Below are 23,789 nucleotides of genomic sequence, written 5' to 3'. Positions count from 1 at the left end.
TGCACTCAAATATTCATGGCAGCACAATTTACAATAGCCAAGATAGGGAAGCAACCTAAATGCCCATCAACAGACAACTGGATAAAGAAATTATGGTTCATATATACAATGGAATATTACTCAGCCATTAAAAAAAAATGAAATACCATTTGCAATGACATGGATGGACTGAGAATGAAAGAAGTCAGAGAAAGATAAATACCATATGATTTCAATTATATGCGGAATCTAAGGAACGAAAAGAACAAACTTATCAAAAATAGACTCACAAATATAGTGGACAATTTGATGAGGGACAGAGGGGAGAGGGGTTGAGGAGTTGGGAGAATGGGTTTAAGGGTTAAAGTGCAAATTAGTAGTTGATAGCTGGTCACGGGGATGGGGAGCACGGCAGAAGGAATGCAGTTAGCATTAATATGATGGCTATGTGGAGGGCCGAGGGAGGAAGCAATTGGAGGGGTCGTTTTATGAACTACATAAATGTCTAACCAATGTACTGTATACTTGAAACTAATTTAAATAAATAAATTTTTGAAAAAAACATTTACTCTAACATTTTTTACTTTTTGTTATAGAAATTTTAAAATATACACAAAAGTAGGAAGATTGGTACCATGAATTCCCATATATATTTCACCCAACTCCAACAAACATCAACGTATGGTCAATCTTGTTTCTTCTATCCACCCCCGACTTTTCCCTCCACCATCTTGCTGGATAATTTAAAGCAAATCCCGGACATACCATTCTCCATAAAAAAGTCAGTGTGCAGCTATAAAAAATCAGGACTTTTTAAAAAAAAACATAACCACAGTATCACTATCATGCCTAAAAAATTAAACAATATTCCTTAATATCATCTATTAACCAGTATTCAAATTTCCTCACTTGTTCCATAAATGTCTTCTTAGGGTTAGCTTATGAGTCAGGATCCTAAAAGGTCCATATATTGCATTTTATTATATTTGGTTTGTCATCTAAGTTTGTTTTCAATAACAGTTCCACCAACCCTTTTTGTTTCCTTGTTATTTATTGGTTAAAAGAAATCAGGTCACTTGCCATATGGAATTTTCCACATTCTGGATTGGCTGACTACATTTCCGTGATGTTCTTAAAGCCCCTATATTTACTTTAAAATAACTGGTAGATCCAGACTTTTGATCAGATTCAGGTTTGAGTTTTGGACAAGAATACTTCACAAATGGTGCTGTATATTTCTTCTTGAATTATATCAACAAGCATATAATACCCGTTGTCTCCCTTTTTTGTGATGTTAAGATTGACTGAAAGGTTCAAGTGTTGTCAGCCTGATTCATCCACTATAAAGTTCTCCAACAGCTTTTCACCTAATGATTTCAGCATCAACTGATGATCGCTGCCTATGTACATTACTAATTAGAGACTGTGATTATTAATTAGGGATTATTAATTAGGGACTGCAAAACTATAATCTTCTATGACTTTCTGCATTTATTAAAGGACATTTTTCTAGAAAGAAGCTTCCTTCATCCCCTATTTGACTACCCAGAAATAAAGTTCACACAGGACAAGAGGGATAAATGCCTGATTTTTTCCCTTTATGTACCACTTTTCAGAATGAGTGTGTGCCTGTATTAACTTTCTGTGGTTGCTATAACACATCACTACAAATTTGGTGGCTTAGACTAAAAATTTATTTTTTCACAGTTCTGGAAACCCAAAGTCTGAAATGAGTTTCACTGGGCCAAAATCAAGGTGTTGGCAGGGTCATATTACCTTCTACTTTCTTAGTAACTTTCAAGTAAGTATATAATACAGTATTATTAACTACAGTCACTATGTTCTACATTAGAATCCCCAGAACTTATTCATCTTATAACTAGAAGCCTGTACCCTTTAACCAACATATCCCATTTCCCTTACCTTCTAGCCCCTGGGTATCTACCATTCTACTCTGTTTCTATAAGCTTAGCTTTTTTAAATTCCACATGTGAGATCATAAGTATTTGTCTTTCTCTTTCACTTGGCATAACGCCCTCAAGATCCATCCATTTTGTCGCAATGGTTGAATTTCCTTCTTTCTAATGGCTGAATAATCCTCCACTGGGAAAAATAATCTAAACTGAGCTTATTCAAAATGGAGTCAAAGCCACCATTCTGGAGGAATTGCCTAGCACATCTTGTTCTTGAATCTTTGTACTTGGGCTAAAATCCAAAGGTCTAAAATCAACATTGTTTTAAAAAGAACTGTTTGTAAAGCCAGCAGGAAAGGGGACCATCCTGACCACAAGGACTGATGATTATGGACTCTCTATCTGAAGACAGAATCAGTGACCAATCACATATAGCCAAGAGTAGCTCAGCCTATGCACCATAAGAATTCTTTTATTTTTTATTTTTTAAATTTTTATTATGGTGACATAGGTTAACAAAACCCAGTTAAGCTTCAGGTGTAAAATTCAACAGTAAGGCATATATATATATTGCATTGTGTATTCATCATCCATAGATTTCTGTCAGCACATATTTGACCTCTTTTACCTCATCTACTGTTCCCCCCTCCCCCGGCCCCCACCCTCTGGTAACCACTTTTTGTTTAATCCTTTCCCTTCCTCATAAAAACCCTTTGCTTTCATCCTGTATTCGGGACACCATCTGGTTTTTTGACTAAATCTATGCTACCCAAATCCAAATTGCAATTCTTTGCTACCCAAATAAATACTTCTGGCTTCTGAATTTAGGTTTTAATTTTAGGTTTACAATATATATTTTCATCCACTGATGGCCATTTAGGTTGTTTCTGTATTTTGGCTATTGTGAATGATGCTGTAATGAACATGAGAATGCATATATCTCTTTGAGAACCTGATTTCATTTCCTTTGAATATATATCCATAAATAAGATTGCTAGATCATATGGTAGTTCTCTATTTTAATTTCTGAGAAACTTCCACACTATTTTTCATAGTAGCTGTACCAATTTACAGTGCATAAGCATTCCCTTTTCCTCACATCCTTGCCAACACTTGTTATCTCTTGTCTTTTTGACAATAGCCATTCTAACAGGTGTGAGGAGATATCTCATTGTGGCTTTGATTTGCCTTTCCCTGATGATTAGTGATGTCAAGAACCTCTTCATGGACCAGTTGGCCATTGGATATCATCTTTGGAAAAATGTCTATTAAGTTCCTCTGCCCATTTTTTAATCAGATTGGTTTTTTTGCTACTGAGTTATATGAGTTCCTTATATATTTTAAATGTTAACCCCCTTATCAGACATATGATTTGCAAATACTTTCTCTCATCCGTCTTTTCATCATTTTGTTGATGGTTTCTTTTGCTGTGCAGAAGCTTTTTAATTTGATGTAGTCCCAGTTGATTATTTTTGGTTATTATTTATGTTGCCTTTGCTTTTGGTGTCAAATCCAAAAAAATAATGGCAAGACTGATATAAAGGAGATTTCTTCCTATTTTCTTCAAGGAGTTTTATAGTTTCAGGTCTCATGTTAAAGTGTTTAATGCATTTTGAGTTAATTTTGTGCATATTTTAAGACAATGGTCATTTCATTCTTTCACATGTGACTATCCAGTTTTTCCAACAACAATTACTGAAGAGACTGTCCTTTCCCCATTGTATATTCTTGGCTCTTTTGTCATAAAGTAATTGACCTTGTATATGTGAGTTTATTTCTGGGGTCTCTATCTGTTCCATTGATCTATGTGTCTATTTTTATGCCAGTACCATACTGTTTTAATACTACAGCTTTACTACAGTTTAAAATCATGAAGTATGATGCTTCCAGCTTTCTCAGGATTTGTTCTTCTTTCTCAGAAATGCTTTGGCTATTCAGGGTCTTTTGTGATTCCATACAAATTTTAGAATTGTTTTTTCTATTTCCGCAAAAAATGCCATTGGAATTTTGATAGGGACTACACTAAATCTATAGATCACTTTGCGTAGTAAGGACATTTTAACAATATTAATTAATTTGATCCATGAGATCCTGTCTGTTTAAAATAACTTTAGTAGCAGTTGATAGTTTCCTAGTTTTCTATTATGGCAAGATGTTCTAGGTTCCTCTTGCACATTTTCTACTCAGAACTGAAATCACTCTTTTTCCAAAGAAAGCTGTTTTTTTAAAATCATTTATACTTTATTAATAAATCTTATTGCAAATTATAATTATTTAAATTAGGAATAGAATTAAAATGTAGGGCATGTTGTTTCCCCGAATAGTACAAATTGTTTTATATCTGTTTTATTAATAGACGGCTTGAAACGATGAGTAATCGACCTAAGATATCTCATTCCTAATTAGTTTAGACAAAATAAAACTAAATTGTTTAGTGCTAAAAAGGTATAAGTTAGTTTTCCCACTATGTAGTCCCATTATGCAATTTCCCATCAATCTCCATTTAGATAACTCTCTGATTTAGGACACAGATTAATTCAAATAAATTGGTCAATTTTTATGTCCATTTTAATACAAAACACAAAGCGGCGCTGTAAATTAATAGTTCATCCTGATTTGATATAGGTGACCACTGTAATTAATGATTTTATGGTATTCTAATAAATTATTCTTTTTTTAAAGCAATTATCAGATAAGTAATATTCAGAGGAGTAAAAATTTTAATTCAGATCCAAGTATTTTTCTTAATAATCTATACAAAGGCTTTCTAACACTCTCGATTTGTAAACTAGTTTACTGACTAGAAAACATTCTCAGCCACCTTTATGTATTACTTCCTAAGTACCAAAGATTCCCAATTCATATATTAGATATCTGAACAGTCTATAGATTTACTCCAAAAAATTGTTCTACACTAAATATCTGCAAAATGATCCACTCTCAACATACAGTCAACTAACAAATACTGAATGCCTCCCTTGGTCCATTGGGCCTGAAAAATGAGTAGAGCTGTTTTTAGAATACTGATTCTCCCTCCTCCCTAAAGACAACTAGCTCTGAAATTCTACTTGTTGAAGTCATCCACATATTCTTGTGTCATTCCTCCTCATTCTTTAAGTATTACGGCTTCTATCACTTCTCTAATACAACTCCTGTATTTTTTGGATATTCAAACCCACATAAATGACCCCCTTCTGATATGGGGACTTAGTTCTTTAAATTCCTCTACACTGATGATCTTGTCTCCTACTAAATTTAGTGAAAAACAAACATTTTCTAGATCACTGGTTTTTGAAGTGTGATGTGTGACCCCTTGGGGCAGGGGGACGGGGATGGTGGTCGTGATCCCTGACACCTTTTCAGGAGATTGGCAAAGTCAAAACTATTTTCATAATACTACTAAGATATGATTTGCCTTTTTTACCATGTTGACATTTGCACTGATAGTGCAAAAGCAAAGGTGGGTTAAACTAGAGCCTCCTTAGCATAAATCAAGGTGGTAATGGTGCCAAACTATACTAGTTGCTGTATTCTTCACTATGCACTTGCATTTTTTAAAAAATAGATTTCCACTTCTGAGAAGAAGGAGATATACTTTTTCCCATTCTTCCTCTTAAAATGAAGAATCTTGAATATTATATATAAAACAAACAGGGCTCTGAAAGGTAGAGAGAAGGCAAACCAGCTAGGGACCTCAGAGCCAGAAGAATGGCAACTCACCCCAGAGAGTAACTGCCTGAGTTGTCTTTTGCCTCACATATCCCAGGTGTGGAAATGAAGCAGCAGCAATACAGAAAGGCCCACGAGCATAGATCAAAAAAGCCTCAACAAAAACCTGCTCTCTCTGGCCAAAAGACAGGAAAGAGCAACTTAGCGAGACTTCCAGGACACTGCACTCTCCAAGTTTTCTTTGAACACCACTGATTTCTTCTGCCTCCTCATTTGTTCTTCTTTATCTCCTGAACACTGGAGTGCCACAGGGCTAGGTTACTGGACTTATCTCTTATTTAACTAATAAGACAATCTAGTAAGATAATAAGACAATCTAACAGGAATAGTCAAACAGGAATTATTTCACTTTCAAGAAATATTCCATTAGAATATTTTTATTTCAGAGTTCTATCTCGGTGATCTAATCCAGTTTCACAGCTTATAGTACTACTATCTATACTTTTACAATTCCAAAATCCCCATCATGTTGGACCTCTCTTCACCTCAAACTCAAGACTTCAAGTGCCAATTCGACATCTCTACTTGGACTAACTACGCCCAAAACCAAAATCTTGATCACTTCTTCCCCGCCACAAAAATCCCCACCTGCTGTAGTTTTCTCTACTCAAATACTGACAATTTCATCTTTTCAGGTGCACACAAACTTTTGAGTCATCCTGACTTCTTTCTCTCCTCCACACTCAATTTTGATAGGTTTATCAGAAAATTCTGTCAATCTTAACTTCAAAATATATGCAGACCACTTCTTACCACCTTCATTACCACTACCTTGGTCTAAGCCAACATGATGTTTTGCCTAGATTATTAGAAATGCCTCTAAACTAATTGTATTGGATTCCTACGACTGCCACGACAAAGCGTCACAAACATGGTGACTTAAACAATGGAAGTTTATTGTTCTGAAAGATAGAAGTCCAAGATCTAGGTGTTGGCAAATGGATGCTTTGTCTGAAGGTGTTGGTGAAGAATCTGTTCCAGGCCTCTCTCCTAGCTTCCGCTAGTCCCTTGCTTGTGGCAGCATAACTCCAATCTTTACATGTATTCTCTCGTGTGCATGTCTGTCACCAAAATTTCCTTTTACATAAGGACACTGGTCATTCTGGAATAGGAGCCCAATCTTCTCTAGTATGACTTCATCTTAATTAGAACTGCAATGACCCTATTTCCAAAAATGGTCATATTCTGAGATATTAGGAGTTAGAATTTCAACATAAGAATTTCTGGAGAAAAAATTCAATCCGTAACATTAGTCTACATGCTTCTACCCTTGAATCCTTCCATTGATTCTCAACATTACTCCCTTATTTAAATTACTCCAGTTACAATGTCCTCCCTGATATTCTTTGAATACACAAGGTATGCTCTAATCTCCTTTGGACCCTCACATTAATCTCTGCTTAGAATACTCTTATCAGATGTTTTCATAGTTTACCCCTCATTTCTTTCAGGTTTCAGTTAATTTATCATCATCTCAGTGAGATATTCTCTGTCTTCCCTATTTAGAAAAATAACTACTCTCCCTCACTCTTTTCTCCCTTATTAATGTATCATATCTGACATACTTCACGTTAACTTGCTTATTATCTATCTTCCTCAACTAGACTATACTCAGCAAGCGGAAAGAAACTATTTGGTTACACGTTCTATCTCCAGTATCTAGAAGAGTGCCTCACATACAGGAAGTGCTCAATAAATATTTGTTGAATAAATAAATGAATGAAATTAAATGAGGAAGGAACTGTTTTCTATACATTTAAAGAGATACAAGAATAAATAAGATTTGGCTCTTTCAGTTAGTTTACAACTTACTGTTTTGATAAGGCTTTATGTTCAATTCCAATTCCAGAAATAATCATTTTTTTAAAAAGGTTAAGGTATTATTAAAACTTCACTACTGTAAAACATATTATGCATTTTCAATTAACTGCTAGTCACTTTCACATTGATATAACTACAATTCAGACTTAGCCAACATAAAATCAATTGATTTATCTTTCTCTACAAATTTACCCCAGATACAATTGACAAGTTTGACCTTTGCTGTCTCGCATTTATTCTTTTCTGCATCTCCTGCCCCAACTCTAGTCCAGACCCAAATTTCCTCTAATGTAAATAGCTACTCAAAACCATTCTAGCCTTCAGTCTTTCACCCCTTCCAATCCAACTATTCAACATGCCTTCAGAGTAATATTCCTAAAGCATATCTGCTGCTCTAAAATCTTCCTCTCACTACCTAGAAAATGAAACAAAGTGCCTTAGTATAGTTTTCAAGATATTCCGGATCTGCCACCACCTATCTTTCCAGTCTTCTTTTTCTCTCTTCATACTTATAACCCACTAAAACTATACAATTTGACATTCCCTGACCTCCATTCCCATCTGCATGCCTTTGCTTATATAATTCCTCTATGTGAAATTCCTAATATTCAGTTTCTTCCTACAATATCCTAATCATTCTTTTATGACTATATCAAATGCTGTCACCTCTTAAAGCTGCCTAAGTCAGAGTTTGCATCTCATCGTTATCATTTATCACATTCTACATGTAGTCATGTCAGTATTGTCAAACTGAAGCTCTCTTTGTATAAGAAATACATCTAAAACATTTTTGTATCCCAAAAGCACCTTGCATAGTATACCATACATAAGACTCTAAACAAATACATAGAAATTGAGCTAATAAACAAATTAGTTTTCAAATAAGAGATGAAATAATGGAATTAAATTACTTACAATATATACAGTCTGATCCTCAAGACTTTTAGCTTTGGTTACTTGTTTAAACAAGCGAACAAAGTCATTAAACGTGTCACAAGTTATTTGAGTAGAATGTCCATCCCCTGAAGAATTAAGACGATTCAACCTGTTTAAAATCTGTTCCAAAAGCAGCCTCAAGGTAAAGCATTCAACACAATTCACAAAGACATGTGGTAGCTGGAAACAAAACAAAACAAGTGTAAAGAGAAAACACACATACACAATAAAGGCTCTGCTGGATATTCCCCATTTGCCCTCCTAAACCTATATCTCACCATTTTCCCAACTGCTGTGTCCCAGGAGTCTGACCACTACACACTGCATCACCTAGACTCTCTTATATTCTAGCACTGATTGGATTCAGCCAATGAGAAGAACCAGCAGAAGACTGAAGGAGAGTGGTTAGGGAGAAGCTGAATATTTATTCCCTTGGTTCCCATCCTTACCCCTCAGAGGCCCACAGTTTGAAAGCAGCTACGACCTTCTACCAAAGGCCACAGCTCCAGTTGGGTAGCCCTTAGTTGAAGGCTATAGCTCTCGCTGGGGTCTGGTAACAGCTCCTTTCTGCAGCCAGTTCTGGTTTGGGAGAGGTAAAAGCTCTCAATGCTTCACCATCCCTTACTGGTTCCCTTAACATTTCTTCATCATTGTAAAATAGTCCTTTCGTTAAACTCATTTCAATTATTTGAGTTTACCATTTGTTTCCTACAGAGATTCAAAGCAAACCTGTATTTTCCTATTAAAAAATTCTTATTAAGTAACCCATGTACATCTGACTGTTAAAATTCTTAGTGGAAATTTCATACTTAAAAGTTTAAGATAATACTCTTAATGATGAATAAACCTAGATCAAAAAAAGAATTTTAAGAGTTAGAAACCATAATAATACTATGAGAAATGAGAACTACCTCTTCATTTAGAGAACTATCAAAATTAAGATAATTCTGAAGTAACAAGGAAATTTAAGACTTGCTCACAAATATAGTCTGTTTTCAGGATGAAATCACAAAAGCAGTACTGATTATTCAGAGAAAGACACCTGTGGTATCTGGCACAAATAATGGAACCTATAACTATTTTTAGTTATAGCCTATAAATTTCACCCAATAATGAGGCTTTTCTTTCTCTGAGTAACGGTATAACTAAGGCTACATTATATATACTAAGGCACAATTTCACCAGCATTTACTGTCCTCCCTTACCCCCCCAGAGTTCACAAGATCTCCATTATGAATAAATGTCTTGCTTACTACTATCTCTAAAGGCATGACCTTTAATGGCAGCATATTCTAAGTGCCTCTCTGTGTACCTGTACCAAAAGTAGTAATAATCATCATTTATTACAATGACTAAATAGCAGCAAAAATTATAATGTGCTAAAAAATGACATATATCTCCTAAATATGTAACTTCCTTATTTGGTTTTCATGCCTTTCTATTAGACAGACAGTCTCTCTGTCTCTGTCTCTGTGTCTCTGTGTCTCTGTGTCTCTGTGTCTCTGTGTCTCTGTGTCTCTGTGTCTCTGTGTCTCTGTCTCTCTCCCTCCCTCCCTCCCTCCCTCCCTCTCTCCCTCTCTCCCTCCATATAGGAGGTTCTCAAAAGCAAATGCCTGATCCAGGACCTTATATACTCAGATTCTGAAGTCTGGTATGAAGCCCAGGCAGATGCATTTTTAAATGCACAGGTGATCTTAGGGACCAAAGGCTAAAATTCAGAAGTTGATATGTGCCTAGCACTGTGCTTGGTGCTGAGGATAATCTCAAGAAACTCAGTCTTGAGCAAGCAAAACACAAATACAATATCACAACTGAAAGGGCTAAATATGATGACAGAATTAAGCACAGAGTACTGAGGCTGCACAACAAAGGAGAGTCTAACACATTCTAGGGAGTCAAGAACAGATTCCCAAAATGTAATTAGCAAAATACATAAGTATTGCCCAAGCCATAGGGTAGCAGAGGCCAAGTGAATACAAGAAAGATATTCCAAGCAGAGGAAGTAGTATATGCCAAGGCTTAAAAGTAAGAGAGCAGGAACTGTAAGTCATTCAGTATGCCATACGTAAGATGCAGCCTCAGAACTAGAGCTTACAACTGGGGATTAGCAAACTGCAGCCTGTAGGCCAGCATGTTTTAATAAAAGTTGTATTATAACACAGCCATACCCATTCTGATAGATATTGTCCACAACTGCTTTTACACTAAGGCGGAGTTGAGTATTTTTGTGATAGAAACTATATGGCCTATAAGCCTAAAATATTTACTATCTGATCTACAAGAAGTAGTTTGCCCATCCTGAGATCATGAAAGAGAATATAGCAATGGTCATTAAAATAGCAGCTAACCTTTAGAGTTACTATATACTAAGTACTCTACTAAACACTTTTTATGTATTAACTCATTTAATTCTCACATTTCCAAATATTGTCACTATTAGCTCTACTTTTCAGATGGAGAAAGCACTAAGTGGTTAAGTTCAAAAGAATATGAGTCTGCCAGACTCTTAGCTATTATACTATGAAAGATAAACTGAATTCAGCTTAGCTATTATACTATGAAAGATAAACTGAATTCAGCTTATGAAAGATCTTATATATCAGACAAAGCACTTGAATACTTGCCTAATGATCTTAAGTATAGGATGAAGAATGGATTGTACGGAAGAGACTTTGCAGAAATACATAGAAGAAACAATGATGAGGATGAGGAAGTAGTAAAGAGAAAGTTTAGACAACTCTGTGAATGCTGAGACCATTCTCTGTGATAGGCAATATGAGAAGAAGACAGGGTAAAGGTGATATATTCAGTTTTGTATTTGTGGAGTTTCAGAATCACCGGTATCAATGTTACAAATACATCAATGGAAAAGAAACAGATTTTAATATTTTTTAAAGAATTTATCATGTGTGTTTTTCTGCAAATATTATCAGCCAATGAAAGTGAGAAATAAAAAATAACTTTCTAACATCAAGGCTTAAGTTATGTAATAATCTTTTCTGAAGCTTACGGTCTTTGAATGTAATCAAACAAAAGCTGGTCAGAAATGCTTTATGCAGATGACATTCCTTCAGAGAAAGGTAAACCAGACTAAATATTTCAGATCCCTTCCATTTCTTGGACTCTGAGTAAAAATCAATTAACATCAAGTTTATTTAGGGTTATTCTCACCTCTAAAGTTTTCAACAAAGTTTGTGTTACATAAGTCTTTCCACTGGCAGTATGTCCATATATAAAAATGGATGCAAAGCTGAAATGATGTCTCTAGGAGAAAAAGACAAATATCAATCTATACATACAAAACAAAAAATAAACATTTATCAATTCATGAGAGTTTGATGTGGTAAAGTAAAATATTCAATCCAAATTATTTCAATGGTGAGCATACTGGAGTCATCACACTTTGAATTTACCTGAATTCAACTCTAAGCACTTTTTCTGTTAAGAAATTAAAATTTCTGAAAATTACATCTGGCATATTTATTATATACTATATATAGCTATGCTTTTTATATTGTTGTACAGGGTCATATATACAAACTTGCATTTTAAAATTTATAGGGAATTGAAGAGATTTTTCAAGGATAATTTTGACCATACTCCGTTTTTATCATAACCCACACAGGCAGCAACTTTATTATACATTTTAAAGCTTTGAAACTAAACAAATATTGCAACAACATGGATGGATCTTGAGATTATCAAGATAAACAAAATAAATCTGACAGAAAAAGTTGAGAACCATATGAATTCACTCTATGTGGACATGGACAACAGTTTAATGATTGCCAGACGGAAGGAGGAAAGAAGGGATGTAACTAAGGGTAAAGGGAATCAAATATATGGTGATAGAAGGAAATTTAACTTTGGATTGAATACACAATGCAATATACATATGACTATTTAAATTACACTTGAAAACTATATAATTTTATTAATCAATGTCACCCCAATAAGTGTTGGAAATATTTTTTATAAAACCTAAACAAATAGAATCACAGGGTTAGGATTTGAAGTCCTCTGTTCTTAGGGAAACTTACAGGATACTTTTGAGTTATGCATCTTAAATTACTCTGGCCTAAATGTATACATTTCATCAAGTAAAACAATGATAATATCTACCTATATTTCAAAGTACATGTTCCCTAAGATCCTCCTACAGTACATTAAGAGTCATCTGTCTGGTGAAAATTAATACTACAAATATGTTTTAGTCATTCAATAAACATTTATTAGATACCTATTATATGCTAAAAACCATGATGCACTGAAGAGTATAAATATCAGTTAAAGACAAAATCTACTTTGGAGGAGTTCATAGTATAGTGGGAAGACAAATATTTTTAAAATAATTACAAGAAAATTGGATGATGCAATTCCCATGAGAAAGTAGCGTCTCTATGATCATCTACCACTACAATAGTAGTCACAAACATTTGAAACATTCTAGCCACTAAGTTACACATTTCCTTTTGAGGGACAAATTGGAAATCAGATTTATACAGAAAAAAAACTTTCCAAATGCCATATGCCTATGGCAAAAGCAACCCAAACCCTACAAATAAACTAAAAATGAATATTTAACTACATAATCCTGTTTTTAAAATGTATGTAAAAATCTTATAAATTAACTGGTTCAAAAATTCTGTCCCAAAATTAAATGCATGCTTGCTGAACACCTGTTATACAAATATTATATGTCACCTTTAAAGAAAAGTTCAAGACATCCTTCAGGAACCTTTTCCAAACTATCCTAAAACTCTCCTTTTCTGGAATCTTGCCACACTTTGCATTCATTATTTGGTGCTTAATAATATCCCACCTCATAACATCTGTCCTTTGTTCCCTAGAATTAAATTGAACACTTGCACTGTTATTTAACCTTTCACCTTCATAAACCTCCCCAATATAAACCGTAGTAAGCCAGGCTCTGGCAGAGTGCCTGACATAGAAAAGGTGCTCAGTAAGTATTTGTTTATTGAACAAATAAATGAATCTGTTTAAAAATATGAACCAGTTTTTGCACCTCCACATGCACAGCACCTTGAAGAAATGTGATAATATTGTTTAACATGATTTGCAGTAAGACTGAAGGTCAAAACTCTTTCTGTGACCCATGCTACGTTGATACTGCTCATCTCTATTTGCCAATATTCTTTTTCAGGAGGGCCACTTCTGGTTAGGGTGCTCTGGCTTTATCAACTCCAGGGAAGGAATGCATAGAGCATTTAACCAATAAAACGTTTGAGTGATAACATGGCTAATTATAACTGAATGCCTTATACTTAGAATACTAAGTATAATATAAGTATACTGAATATTTACTGAGTATGCAGTCACTGACCTCTTACTTCTCTAACGAATGTGCCCCTTTAGAAGGAGGGTGGTACCTTTCCACTTACACTTCACAGATCCACCTCAGGCTGCCATCCAACATTTCTAGAGGGATGACAGTACTTAAAAGGACTTAAGGCAAACCAGAAAATGGGGGAAGGGCAGATAATGGGCATGACTTGAAACTCTCATTTACTCTTACAAATAAGATCCAAGTGTGATTAATTTCAAGTCTAAATAATGAGTTTGAAGCAAATGGCTCCCCAAGGGTGAGAATATAATTTAAAAAACAGATTAAGATTTGAATTGGTGAATGCTACCTCCTGCCCACGAAAAGGACTCCTCCAGCTGTGTCCATCCAGAGGAGACACTTAATCTCTTCTCTCAGACAGCATCAAGAAGTCTCGACTAGACCTCTTCAGGGCTTTCCCAATTCCAGTAAGGCCGCTGAATCTTTAAAACTGAAGCACTACTTTGGTCCTCACTGATCTTGAAAACCACCACCTATTCACACTTGATTTATACTAACTACCTCACCGAAATGTGCGAACTTACATTTGAATAAACAACACTCTGCAAATACCTGCTGTATAAAATCCTGTTCAGCTGGGGCAAGATAAGAAGCAACTGCTAGTAGCTACTTCGGGCTAACACGATCTCAAAAGCGTGGCGTGTGTGATCGAACACGTCGGGGACTAACATCCTGTAGTGCAAGCCGGTCCTGCACTATAGTTTTCTTTTAAAGGGACTAACACAAGTTACTTTGAAGGAAGGACTTGGGTAGACCTACAACACCCCCTACATCAACGCAAAAGATGGTCTATTGCCCCTCAATGCAAACACGGGGAAAAAAAAAAATGGAACACGTCGCCAGACCACGGAAACATTTGCCTCCGGGATTTGGAAGAGAAAAAGTAGTTTGACCACAGTACCTCTCCAAACAGGGACTGCAAGGTGGACACTTGGGACTCGCGGCAAAGCACCATGTTTTCCAAGTGAGGCATTCTGGCGGCTACCAGTGTACAGTGCAGACGACGGCCAGCTGGCGTCACCAAGTAAGCGGCAGCTCCTTCTCTACAACGCGGGCCCCACCGACTCCCGCCGGAAACCGGACCGACGAGGTTATGGGAGGGGCCGACGTGCCCGTGCGTCTGTGTGACGTCAACGCGCACGCGTAACTTCGCCCCGCCTTAGTCTTCAACGGTCTAGAGGCCCAGGCTCTATGTCCTTCGCAGAGGGAGGGTTTTTCGGCGGCCGCTACCTGAAGGTGGGCGTCTCCAGGCGCGGCGTTTGCCACCCAAAGTCTGCGAGGACGCGGGAATGGGCTAACGAGATGGAACTGAAAAGAGCGAAGGGGGCTCTGTCGGCTGCCAGTGACCCGCGAACCCGTGTTTTCGGTTTTCCCTCCTTGAGTCCCCAATTTCAGAAACTTTGGGTACCTGGGAGCTTTAATCCTGGAGTCCCACGCAGGAAGGGAAGCCGGGCCCGGGGCTGTAGCCTGCTTCCTTACAGGGATGTGGAGAAGGCAGATTCAGATGACCGGTATACTCAAAAGATAGAGTTTTTCCCTGGGGCAGAAAGAGCGTGTAATGATGTTGAACAAACAATTTAGAATTATTAGTCTTAGTGCAAGCCTGAGACCAGGTTTAGAAGTTCCTCTCTCTAAACGGAGGAAGTTCTAGTGTACTTTGGTGAGGGCAACAGGGTAAAAATAATTACCCTTAGCATACGGCTTTCACTTGTATTTATTCATAGAACACCTGTCAGAAACGAGACCCTGGAAGATTCTGGAAATAAAAAAATACAAAAGTGTGTGGTGTAAAGAGGGCTTGGATGCTGAAACCACTGGGTTGGAACCACTGACTCAACGACTTCCGAACACAGACCGTGGTAGAATTGTTGAACCATTTTGAATCTCAACATCTATAAAATAGGAATAATAACGGTATTAGCAAGGATATTGCTATGAGTAAAAGATGTCTGCTCCACATAAATTTAAATTGTGGACATCATGATCAAATCTTGTATTTGTGAGGGCCCAAAGGCTCTTTTGATAATCATGGCCTCATAACATTAGCTAGTCAAATCATATTTTTAAAACAATTTAAATGCAATTGCCTAAGTACTTTAAGAATTATAAAGAGTGCAATGGGACCATTAAATCTTTCAATATCTCTTCCTAAGGGAAGCTAGCCCTTACCACCTTCCTGAGGTTGGGTTATACTCATAACACTACATCTTTATAGCATTCAACAGAAATAACTAACTAAATGTTAGTCTCCCTCTCCAGATGCTTTATGAGAGCAGGAAACCCTGTCTTCTTCATAGCTCCATTTTCAGCATATACTGTAGTACATACATAATGAGCAAAGTAATTGTTGACCTAAGAGGAAGTACCTGGACAGATTAAGGAAAGTTGTTTTTGTTTTTTTTTGTTTTTTTGTTTTTTTGGTTTTTTGGGTTTTTTTTTGGGGGGGGGGGAGGTGTGGGGACCAGGAAGCTGACTCTAAAGAATAAGAGTTTACCTGTGAGACCAACAAAGAAATTCTAAGACAAAAGACAAAAGGAGGCAAATGGGCAATCCCATACCAGAGTAAACCTAGTGTAGTGGCAGATGGTCAGGTCAGGGACAATTTATGTTATGCTAAAAGGATTGTATCTTATGGAGGCCAAAGAGAGCCAATGATAAATTTTAGGCAGAGAAACAAATGAAGAGACTTTAGTCATAGGAAGATCCCTGTGGTTACCGCATGGGAAGTGGGATCAATTTTTTTAAGACTATTGCAATGTTCAAACAAATCATAAAGGCTTAAATTAAAGCAATAGGAATAGAAGGACAATTAAGGTTTACTAAGTGTAACGTGGCAGGCACTATGATAGATATATTATATGATTTAAACTTTAACAATATTAGAGATATTCCTTTTAGCAAATAGAAAACTAGCCAAAGTAAAGAATTTAACCAAAGTCTCACAATTACTGTATACTTTAACCTAGGTCTGGTTCCTTAATCTTTCCACTACGCCATATTGGGAAGAGGCTGAATCTGAGAGAAATTTAGAAATACATTTCATAGACTTGGTAGCTGTTTGAATGAGATGGAGGGGTGAATCATTGAGAATAGCATTTAGGTTTCTGACTTAGATAATTTTACGTTTTGCCAGTAATTAAATACAAAATAAAAGGTTTATTGATTAAGTTTTCTCTTTATGGGTTAAATTTAGTTTATCTTTATGACCAAAGTGAGTCCATCATATTAAATTGAAGTGTCTTCAGGATAACTAGGTAAAGAAGAGAAGTAAAAATAAGATCTGGAGCTACAGTGAGAGTCCCCTAGAGAAGGAGACACAGAAGTCATGACCATCTAGGTAGTTGAGACAATGTTGTTTTGGATTAGTCACAGAGGATATGTGTTTGTTATACAGTAAGCCTGCAAATAATGTAATAGTAGTAGATGAAGTACTGTTTGGTGCTCCAGTATTGTAAATTATTTTTCCAGAGAAAGAATGTGTCTTCAAAAAAGACTCCCAAAAGAACTATGTATGGTGTCAAATGGGAGCTGGATTTATCAGGGTGATCACCATAAGTTATATAAATGTCCAATCAGTTTTTTGTTGTATACCTGAAACTAATATAATATTGTATGTTGACTATAATTTAAAAAATAAAAATATAAAAATTAAAAATAAACTGCAAAAAAAAGAAACACCCCAATGGTAAGAAGCTCACTGAAATCCTCCACATCATATTTAATAGCTATAGTTTTTGGCCTGCTGTATTAAAATTTAGATTTCATTGAAAAGTCAAGAGTACCTACAGTCACAAGTAAATTATTTCACTAGGTTTTCTACTTATCAGAATTAGTTTTATAAGCCAAAAATTCTGGCAATATGGCCCTAGTTTAAAGACTATAAGAACAGTAATGTGAGAATGGTTTCCCATAGAAAATGTGAACACAGACATGAATCACCAATAATTACACAGTTGGGATGTTTTAAAGGGTTTTGAAAATTGCCAAGTCTATCAGTATGTAAATATAGGAGCAAATAAGTACAGTATTTATGTATTAAAAGGATCTTTAATCACAATTTTGATCTTTTAAAGCTAAAACATTAAATATGAAAGAACAAGAAGTTTTATTGTTCAAAACAAAGCTCAAATTTATAATAGTGTTTAAGAGCCAAAAAAATAAGGAAATAGAATGAAACTGACTTTTACTATCATTATTTTTAATGCTATCAACAATACCCCTGTGCTCGTTTAGTCTTTAGTTACTTATCCTCTAATTTTTAGCTTAATGATTTGTTTACAAAGCAGACAGGGAAGCTTTAGTCCTAAAATATTGGGTGATAAAATGCACTTTCAGGTTGCTTTTAAACGTGCTGGCATCCCAGGACTAATGAAATACAAATTGTTTTAAAAAGTAATCAAGTATACAGATGTCATAAAGTTGTACACCTGAAATTCACATGTTATTAGTGGTGGGCAGAGATGGACCAGGAGAAAAAAAAGTAATCAGGCAGAAAGAAAATCTCAAATAATGGTTGTAGCACTTAGTCATGGTGTCACACAAACTAAAGATAAGCCCAAATGTAGATGGAAAACTTCAAGATTTTAATAATCTAACTTTATGAAAGTAATTCCATTGTCATCTCCCTGCTCAAGTCCTTATCATCTCTTCTTCCTGCCAGATCCTCACAATGTACAAGACACTGTAGAACCTGCTCCCCACCTCACCCCTTACCTCCTTCGCCTAATGTTCTGTTTCTCTTCCTTAAGTTCACTCCCCTTCAGCTGCACTGGCCTCTTTGCTTTCTCTGGCACATGCTGGTTATACTCCAGTTTTTTGTGACTGCACTTATTGTTCCTCCTGCAATCCTTTCCTCAAACTTATTCATATGGCTCACTTCTCAACTCTTTCAGATCTTAGCTCAAATGTCACCTTATTAAAGAGGACTTTTTTGAGCACATTGTCTCTGTCATGCTCTCTTCCTCTTTTTTCTTTATTTTGGCTCACAGTGCTTATCACTATATATTTTCCTTGTTTTATGTCCCACACTAAAACATTAGCCATCCTAGGAGCTTAAATAACCTAGAAAAGTTCCTGGTACATAATAGGCACTCAATAAATATTTGTTGAATTAATTAATGACTTATCTCAAATGACTGGCACAGAGTAGGTGTTAACCCACATTTGTTTAATGAAATGGACTACTAAGGAAAAATTACTGATAAAATACAAAAACAAAAAACAAAAAAAAAACCAAAGAGACCTAGTTTTTGTTGAAAGGATGATTGTTTCTGGGTCTTTAAATGTGAGGTCCCATCCTTACTCAGCAATCTGATTATTGTAGTTTTAGCCACTTTGAGGACTACTCTGAACCCAAAAGAAAGTGTAAAATAGTTGTTGTACAAAAAATAGACATATAAATAAATAAAACTGGGATAAAGTACAGGCAATTTACTCTGAAATAAAGTTGCCCTTAGGTCCTTTGGTCACCTACTGATAAGAATATTTGAATGTGAAAGACAAGCATGGTTTTTAGAAATTGGATAATATATCCTTAGTACTAAGTTAGACATTTATGAAAATCCCCCTAAATAGATGAGGATATTGTTTAGGGTATTATCTGAAAAAAAAAATTTCCAAAATATATTTAATAACATAGTGATTAAATAATAATTACCTATATTCACATATTTATATTAGGAGAAAACATGAAGTAGATTTGAAAGCAATATCATCCTTAGGCAGATTGCTGTATTATTTTATATATCCTCTCTAACTTTATTATAAATCTCTAATTCAATCTAAGCATATGTCCAACTTTCCCCCTCTCTCTAATTACCACCTGTGATAGGCTGAAAACTGGCCTCCCAAAGATAGTGATGCCCTAATTCCAGGACCTGTGAATATGTTAGATTACATGGCAAAGAGAAATTCAGGTAGCAGATGAAATGAAGGTTATCGGCTGACCTGGAGATGTGGAGAGGAGACTATTATCCAAATGGGCCCAGTGTAATCAGTGGGTCATTATTAGTGGAAGAGGGAGGCAGAAGGAGAACCAGAGAGTGACAGTGTGAGAATGGTTTGGCCTGACATTATTGGCTTGGAAATGGGAGGAATGGGTACACGAGCCAAGGAATGCAGGCAGCCTATAGAAGCTGGAAAGGGGAAGAAAATATTCTCCCTTAGAGCCTCCAGAAAAGAATACAGCCCTGGTGAAACCTTGATTTTAGCCCAGTGAGATTCATTTCAGACTCTGACCTCCAGAACTATAAGTAAAAAAAAAAAAATTGTGTTGTTTTAAGCCGCTAAACATGTGGTGATTTGTAACAGTGGGAATAGAAAACTAATATATCACCTGTTACATTAGAGTTCATTCTGATCTCTCTGCTAGGACAAAAATTTAAACACACTCTCCCAATTAGTACTCATGGATTACTTTTCATAGTAATCATATATGGAAACAATTCAAGGGTAATAAAGTGATTAAAAGGGATAATTGTCTTATAGATTTTAAGAGTGAGGGTCAGAATACAATATACCCTGAAGTATAATTTTTCTATTGCATCAACATATAGAACAACTCTTGAAATTGCATCAAAATATAAAATGCAAAAAAGTGGAAATTCAAGGAAAAGTTGACAAGTCTACTATAGCAGGAGATCTCAACAGAATGTCTCTAAATTACTATTAGGTTAAACAGACAACAATAGTAAGGATATAGAAGATTTGAAAAACATAATTGACAAGCTTGATTTACCAGACAAACCCACGCAAAAAATAATAAGAATGAAACTTTCTAAGCATATACAGCACATTTACTTAAGTTGACTACCATGTACTAGGGCATAAACAAATTTTAAAGGATTGGCATCATAAAGATATTCTCATTGCAATGCAATCAAAATAGGTGTCAATAATTAAAAGATAAAAAATATAAGTGAGAATTTGAAAATATGCTTTTAAATAAGTTAAAGAAGAAATATCCTATTTTAAAAATATTTCATACTGAGTTATTTAATATCAAAAATAGTAAATATCAAAACCTGTGGAATACTGTGAAATCAATACTAAGAGGGAAATGGAGCCTTAAAATAACTGGAAATTAATGCTGAGTCCAATTTAAGCAATAAGACTTATGTGGTAAGAATAAACCCAAAAGTACAGGAGGAAGGAGAAATAAAGAGAAAAAAAGTAACAAAGTAGACCAGAAAGGTCCAAATAATAGAGTGGGAAAGTTTAAATAAATATACAGCTAAAATTACAAAGAAAATACTATTGAAAAGCTTTATGCTAATAAATTTGAAAACTTAGTCTTAGGGTCTGAGTGTGTTCCTCTAAAATTCATATATTGAAATTTTAATGTTGAATGAGATTGTATTTGGAAGGTGAAGATTTGGAGAGGTGATTAGGTCATGAGGCTTGAGCCCTCTGGATAGGATTAGTGCTCTTATAAAAGAGGCCCCACAGAGGTCCCAAATCCCTTCCACCATGTGTTGCTACAGTAAAAAGGCACCAGCTATGAACCGGGAACAGAGCTCTCAACAGGACTTGACTCTGCTGTTGCCTTGACCTTGGACTTCCCACCTTCCAGAACTGTGAGAAATAAGTGCTATTCATAAGACTGGTGTCAGTGGTACTTTATGATAGCAGTCTCCACGGACTAAGACGTTGTTTGGGTTGGTTTTCTTTTCTTTCTTTCTTTTTTTTTTTCTTTCCTCAATATTCTCCCTCCATCCTCGGCTTTTGGCCTTTCCTGTGCACCTGCAATTCAGAAGTGGTCTTTCTCCACATTCTTGCCTCTCCCTCACAGAGAGAATGATGTTTTTTGTTTCTTGGTACTAGCTTGTTTGACTGGACAGTGGGGAGTGTTCTCTGCTGTTCTGTCCTGCTTCAGTCTTAGACAAGCCCTAGACCTCTGGAATGTTTCTGTCTCAGTAAACCTGGTCCTCTCCATTGCATCTAAACTCTGCAGTGTGTCTTTGTGGGCTCTTGTATGGAAGAGTATTTTCGGCTTTGCTCCAGGGGTAGAGGGTTTTTTGTCCTTTTGCCCTTCTCCCAGTCCCACAGCTTTTCACATGTACTCTGAAGGTGACAATGTTTGCTGCCTTTCTTCCAAAAGCTTGAGACATTTTGTTACCAAGCAAGGGCTCACTTCTCGACACGCATGCAAGCCAATACTATGTCACCAGCTTGTGAGAAAAGAAAAAGCTTTCATTGTGAGTTAACCAGCAAGGAGACGAGAGACAAGGCTCAAATCTGTCTCCTCAATCCAGAGTTAATGACAAATTTTAAGGGATTAGGAGGAACAGTCTGGTTTGTGGAAGTGCTGGCAGGGCAGGAGAGTTTTAGAACTTGTCTGTTTATGGTAAGATAATGGTAAGAGGCTTCAGCACCTGATCTTCAGGTGTTCAAATTCCAGTCATGTCCTGGTCTTTTGGTTCAAATGGGTTGGGGGTTGGGGGTTGGAGGACATGACTTTGGTTCCAAGTGCAACTGGAGGTCAAAGTTCTCTCTTCTGCGCATGCTTTGGCTACATGACTTCTGGTTTTGGTCTGTTGTCTCTGAAAAGCAACTCAGTATCTTGTTAGAAACAGGACAAGACCAGTTTGAGCTGGTTCTGTGATTCTTTTTATAATGAATAAAGGTGAAGGCAGAGATTTGTTCATTTCCTATTTCCAACATTTCTCAAAGTCTATTTCCCAAAGGAGAGGTGGCCACTTCTTTCCCTCTAGATTTTCACCTCTTAGGGAGACTTTCTCCCGCTCTGCCCTCAATCTTGCTTTTGAGCATCCAGTGGAGGTCCCTAGAGATGAGCCTGTGAGTGAGAGTGTCTTCTCTTTGTGTCTCTGGCGCTCTATTAGCCTTTACCAAATTATTAAAAATTTTAGTTTTGAGGGGTGGCTCTGTAGTGTAGTGATTAGCACATCTGCCTTACATGCAGAAGGTCCTGGGTTTGCGCCCCAGGTGGAGCCATGGTCTAGGCCCCAGGTGCACACCAGGCCCCAGGTGTGTGCCATAAGCATGTGGGAGGAGACGCACCGCCCCACCTTCAGAGAACCAGTTCTTAAGGGAGATGGCAACATCCGTAGGTCAGGGGTGTAAGTGGGGTGGGGGGGAATTAAAGAAGGAAAAAAGAAATTTTAGCTTTGAATATTTTTACCTGCTTGTGTGGCACCTATCTTCTCCCCTACCCCCTATTTTGCTGCATATGGAGTCAGGGCTTGCATTCCATCTCTTCTTCAAGGAGCCCGCTTCCTTCAGTGTCAGGCTAGTTCTCTGTGATCTTAGCTCTCCGATGGGTTAAAGACTTATTTTTTTTAACTTATCTAGCTGTGATATTGTGGTTTATCAAAGGAAATATGTATTAGGTCTTCATCTAGCTTCTGATACAGAGCTCCTAAAACCCTTGGAATTTCCTCAGAGATGAGACTGGCAAAGGTGTCTTTTGTTATGTTAATGAGATGACTTTTGGATTGCTCTTAAGGATGGGGGCTGGTTGGCAGGAGAACCAACCATGCGATTTGAAGATTGGAACTTTTAGTCCTATACTCCTAATTTCCAGAGAGAAGAGAGCAGGCTAGAGGTTGAATCAATCACTAATGGTCAGTGATTTAATCAGTCATATGTAACATGACTATGCAATAAATACTAGGTAATGCAGCCTCCATAAAAACCCAAAAGGACAGCTCATGGTCCCCTTTTCTAGAGAGTTTTCACATTGAAGTACCAAAACATTTCTAGGAAGACAGTAGTGTCTTCATTTGGGAACTTGCCCTATATATCTCACATCATCTAGCTATTAATTTGTATCCTTCAATATCCTCTGTAACAAATCAGTAACCTAATGAGTAAATGAGTTTTGAGTCCTGGGAGCCATTTTAGAAAATTAATCAAACTAGAGGAGGGGGTTGTATGAACCTCTGTTATATAGCCGGTCAGTCAGAAGTGGAGGGCAATTTGTGGGACTGAGCTCCTTACCTACAGAATCTGATTCTATCTCTGGATAGATAGTTCCAGAATTGAGTTCTCAGACACCCTGCTGGTGTCCAAGAATTCCTTGTTGGTGT

General features: G+C 36.5%; 1 protein-coding gene across 8 annotated transcripts in view; it reads right to left on the bottom strand.

The window, feature by feature from the left end:
• The window catches only part of ORC5 (origin recognition complex subunit 5), a 170,114-nt gene extending 155,279 nt beyond the window's left edge, over positions 1-14,835 (bottom strand). For all 8 annotated transcript variants that reach the window (XM_015599540.2, XM_025041927.1, XM_015599539.2 and 5 more), the window contains exons 1-3: positions 14,645-14,835; positions 11,550-11,642; positions 8,358-8,558 (exon numbers count right to left, since the gene is read on the bottom strand). In XM_015599540.2, the coding sequence (XP_015455026.1) occupies positions 8,358-8,558; positions 11,550-11,642; positions 14,645-14,716 (366 nt within the window). In that variant the 5' untranslated portion in view covers positions 14,717-14,835. The remainder of the gene's footprint in view (positions 1-8,357; positions 8,559-11,549; positions 11,643-14,644) is intronic.
• Between the last annotated feature and the right edge of the window lie 8,954 nt (positions 14,836-23,789).

Source organism: Pteropus alecto, unplaced genomic scaffold (genome assembly GCF_000325575.1).
Source record: "Pteropus alecto unplaced genomic scaffold, ASM32557v1 scaffold109, whole genome shotgun sequence".
NCBI classification, from domain to species: Eukaryota; Metazoa; Chordata; class Mammalia; order Chiroptera; family Pteropodidae; genus Pteropus; species Pteropus alecto.
Note: the sequence above shows the minus strand (reverse complement) of the source record. Positions and strands in the feature narration are given on the sequence as shown.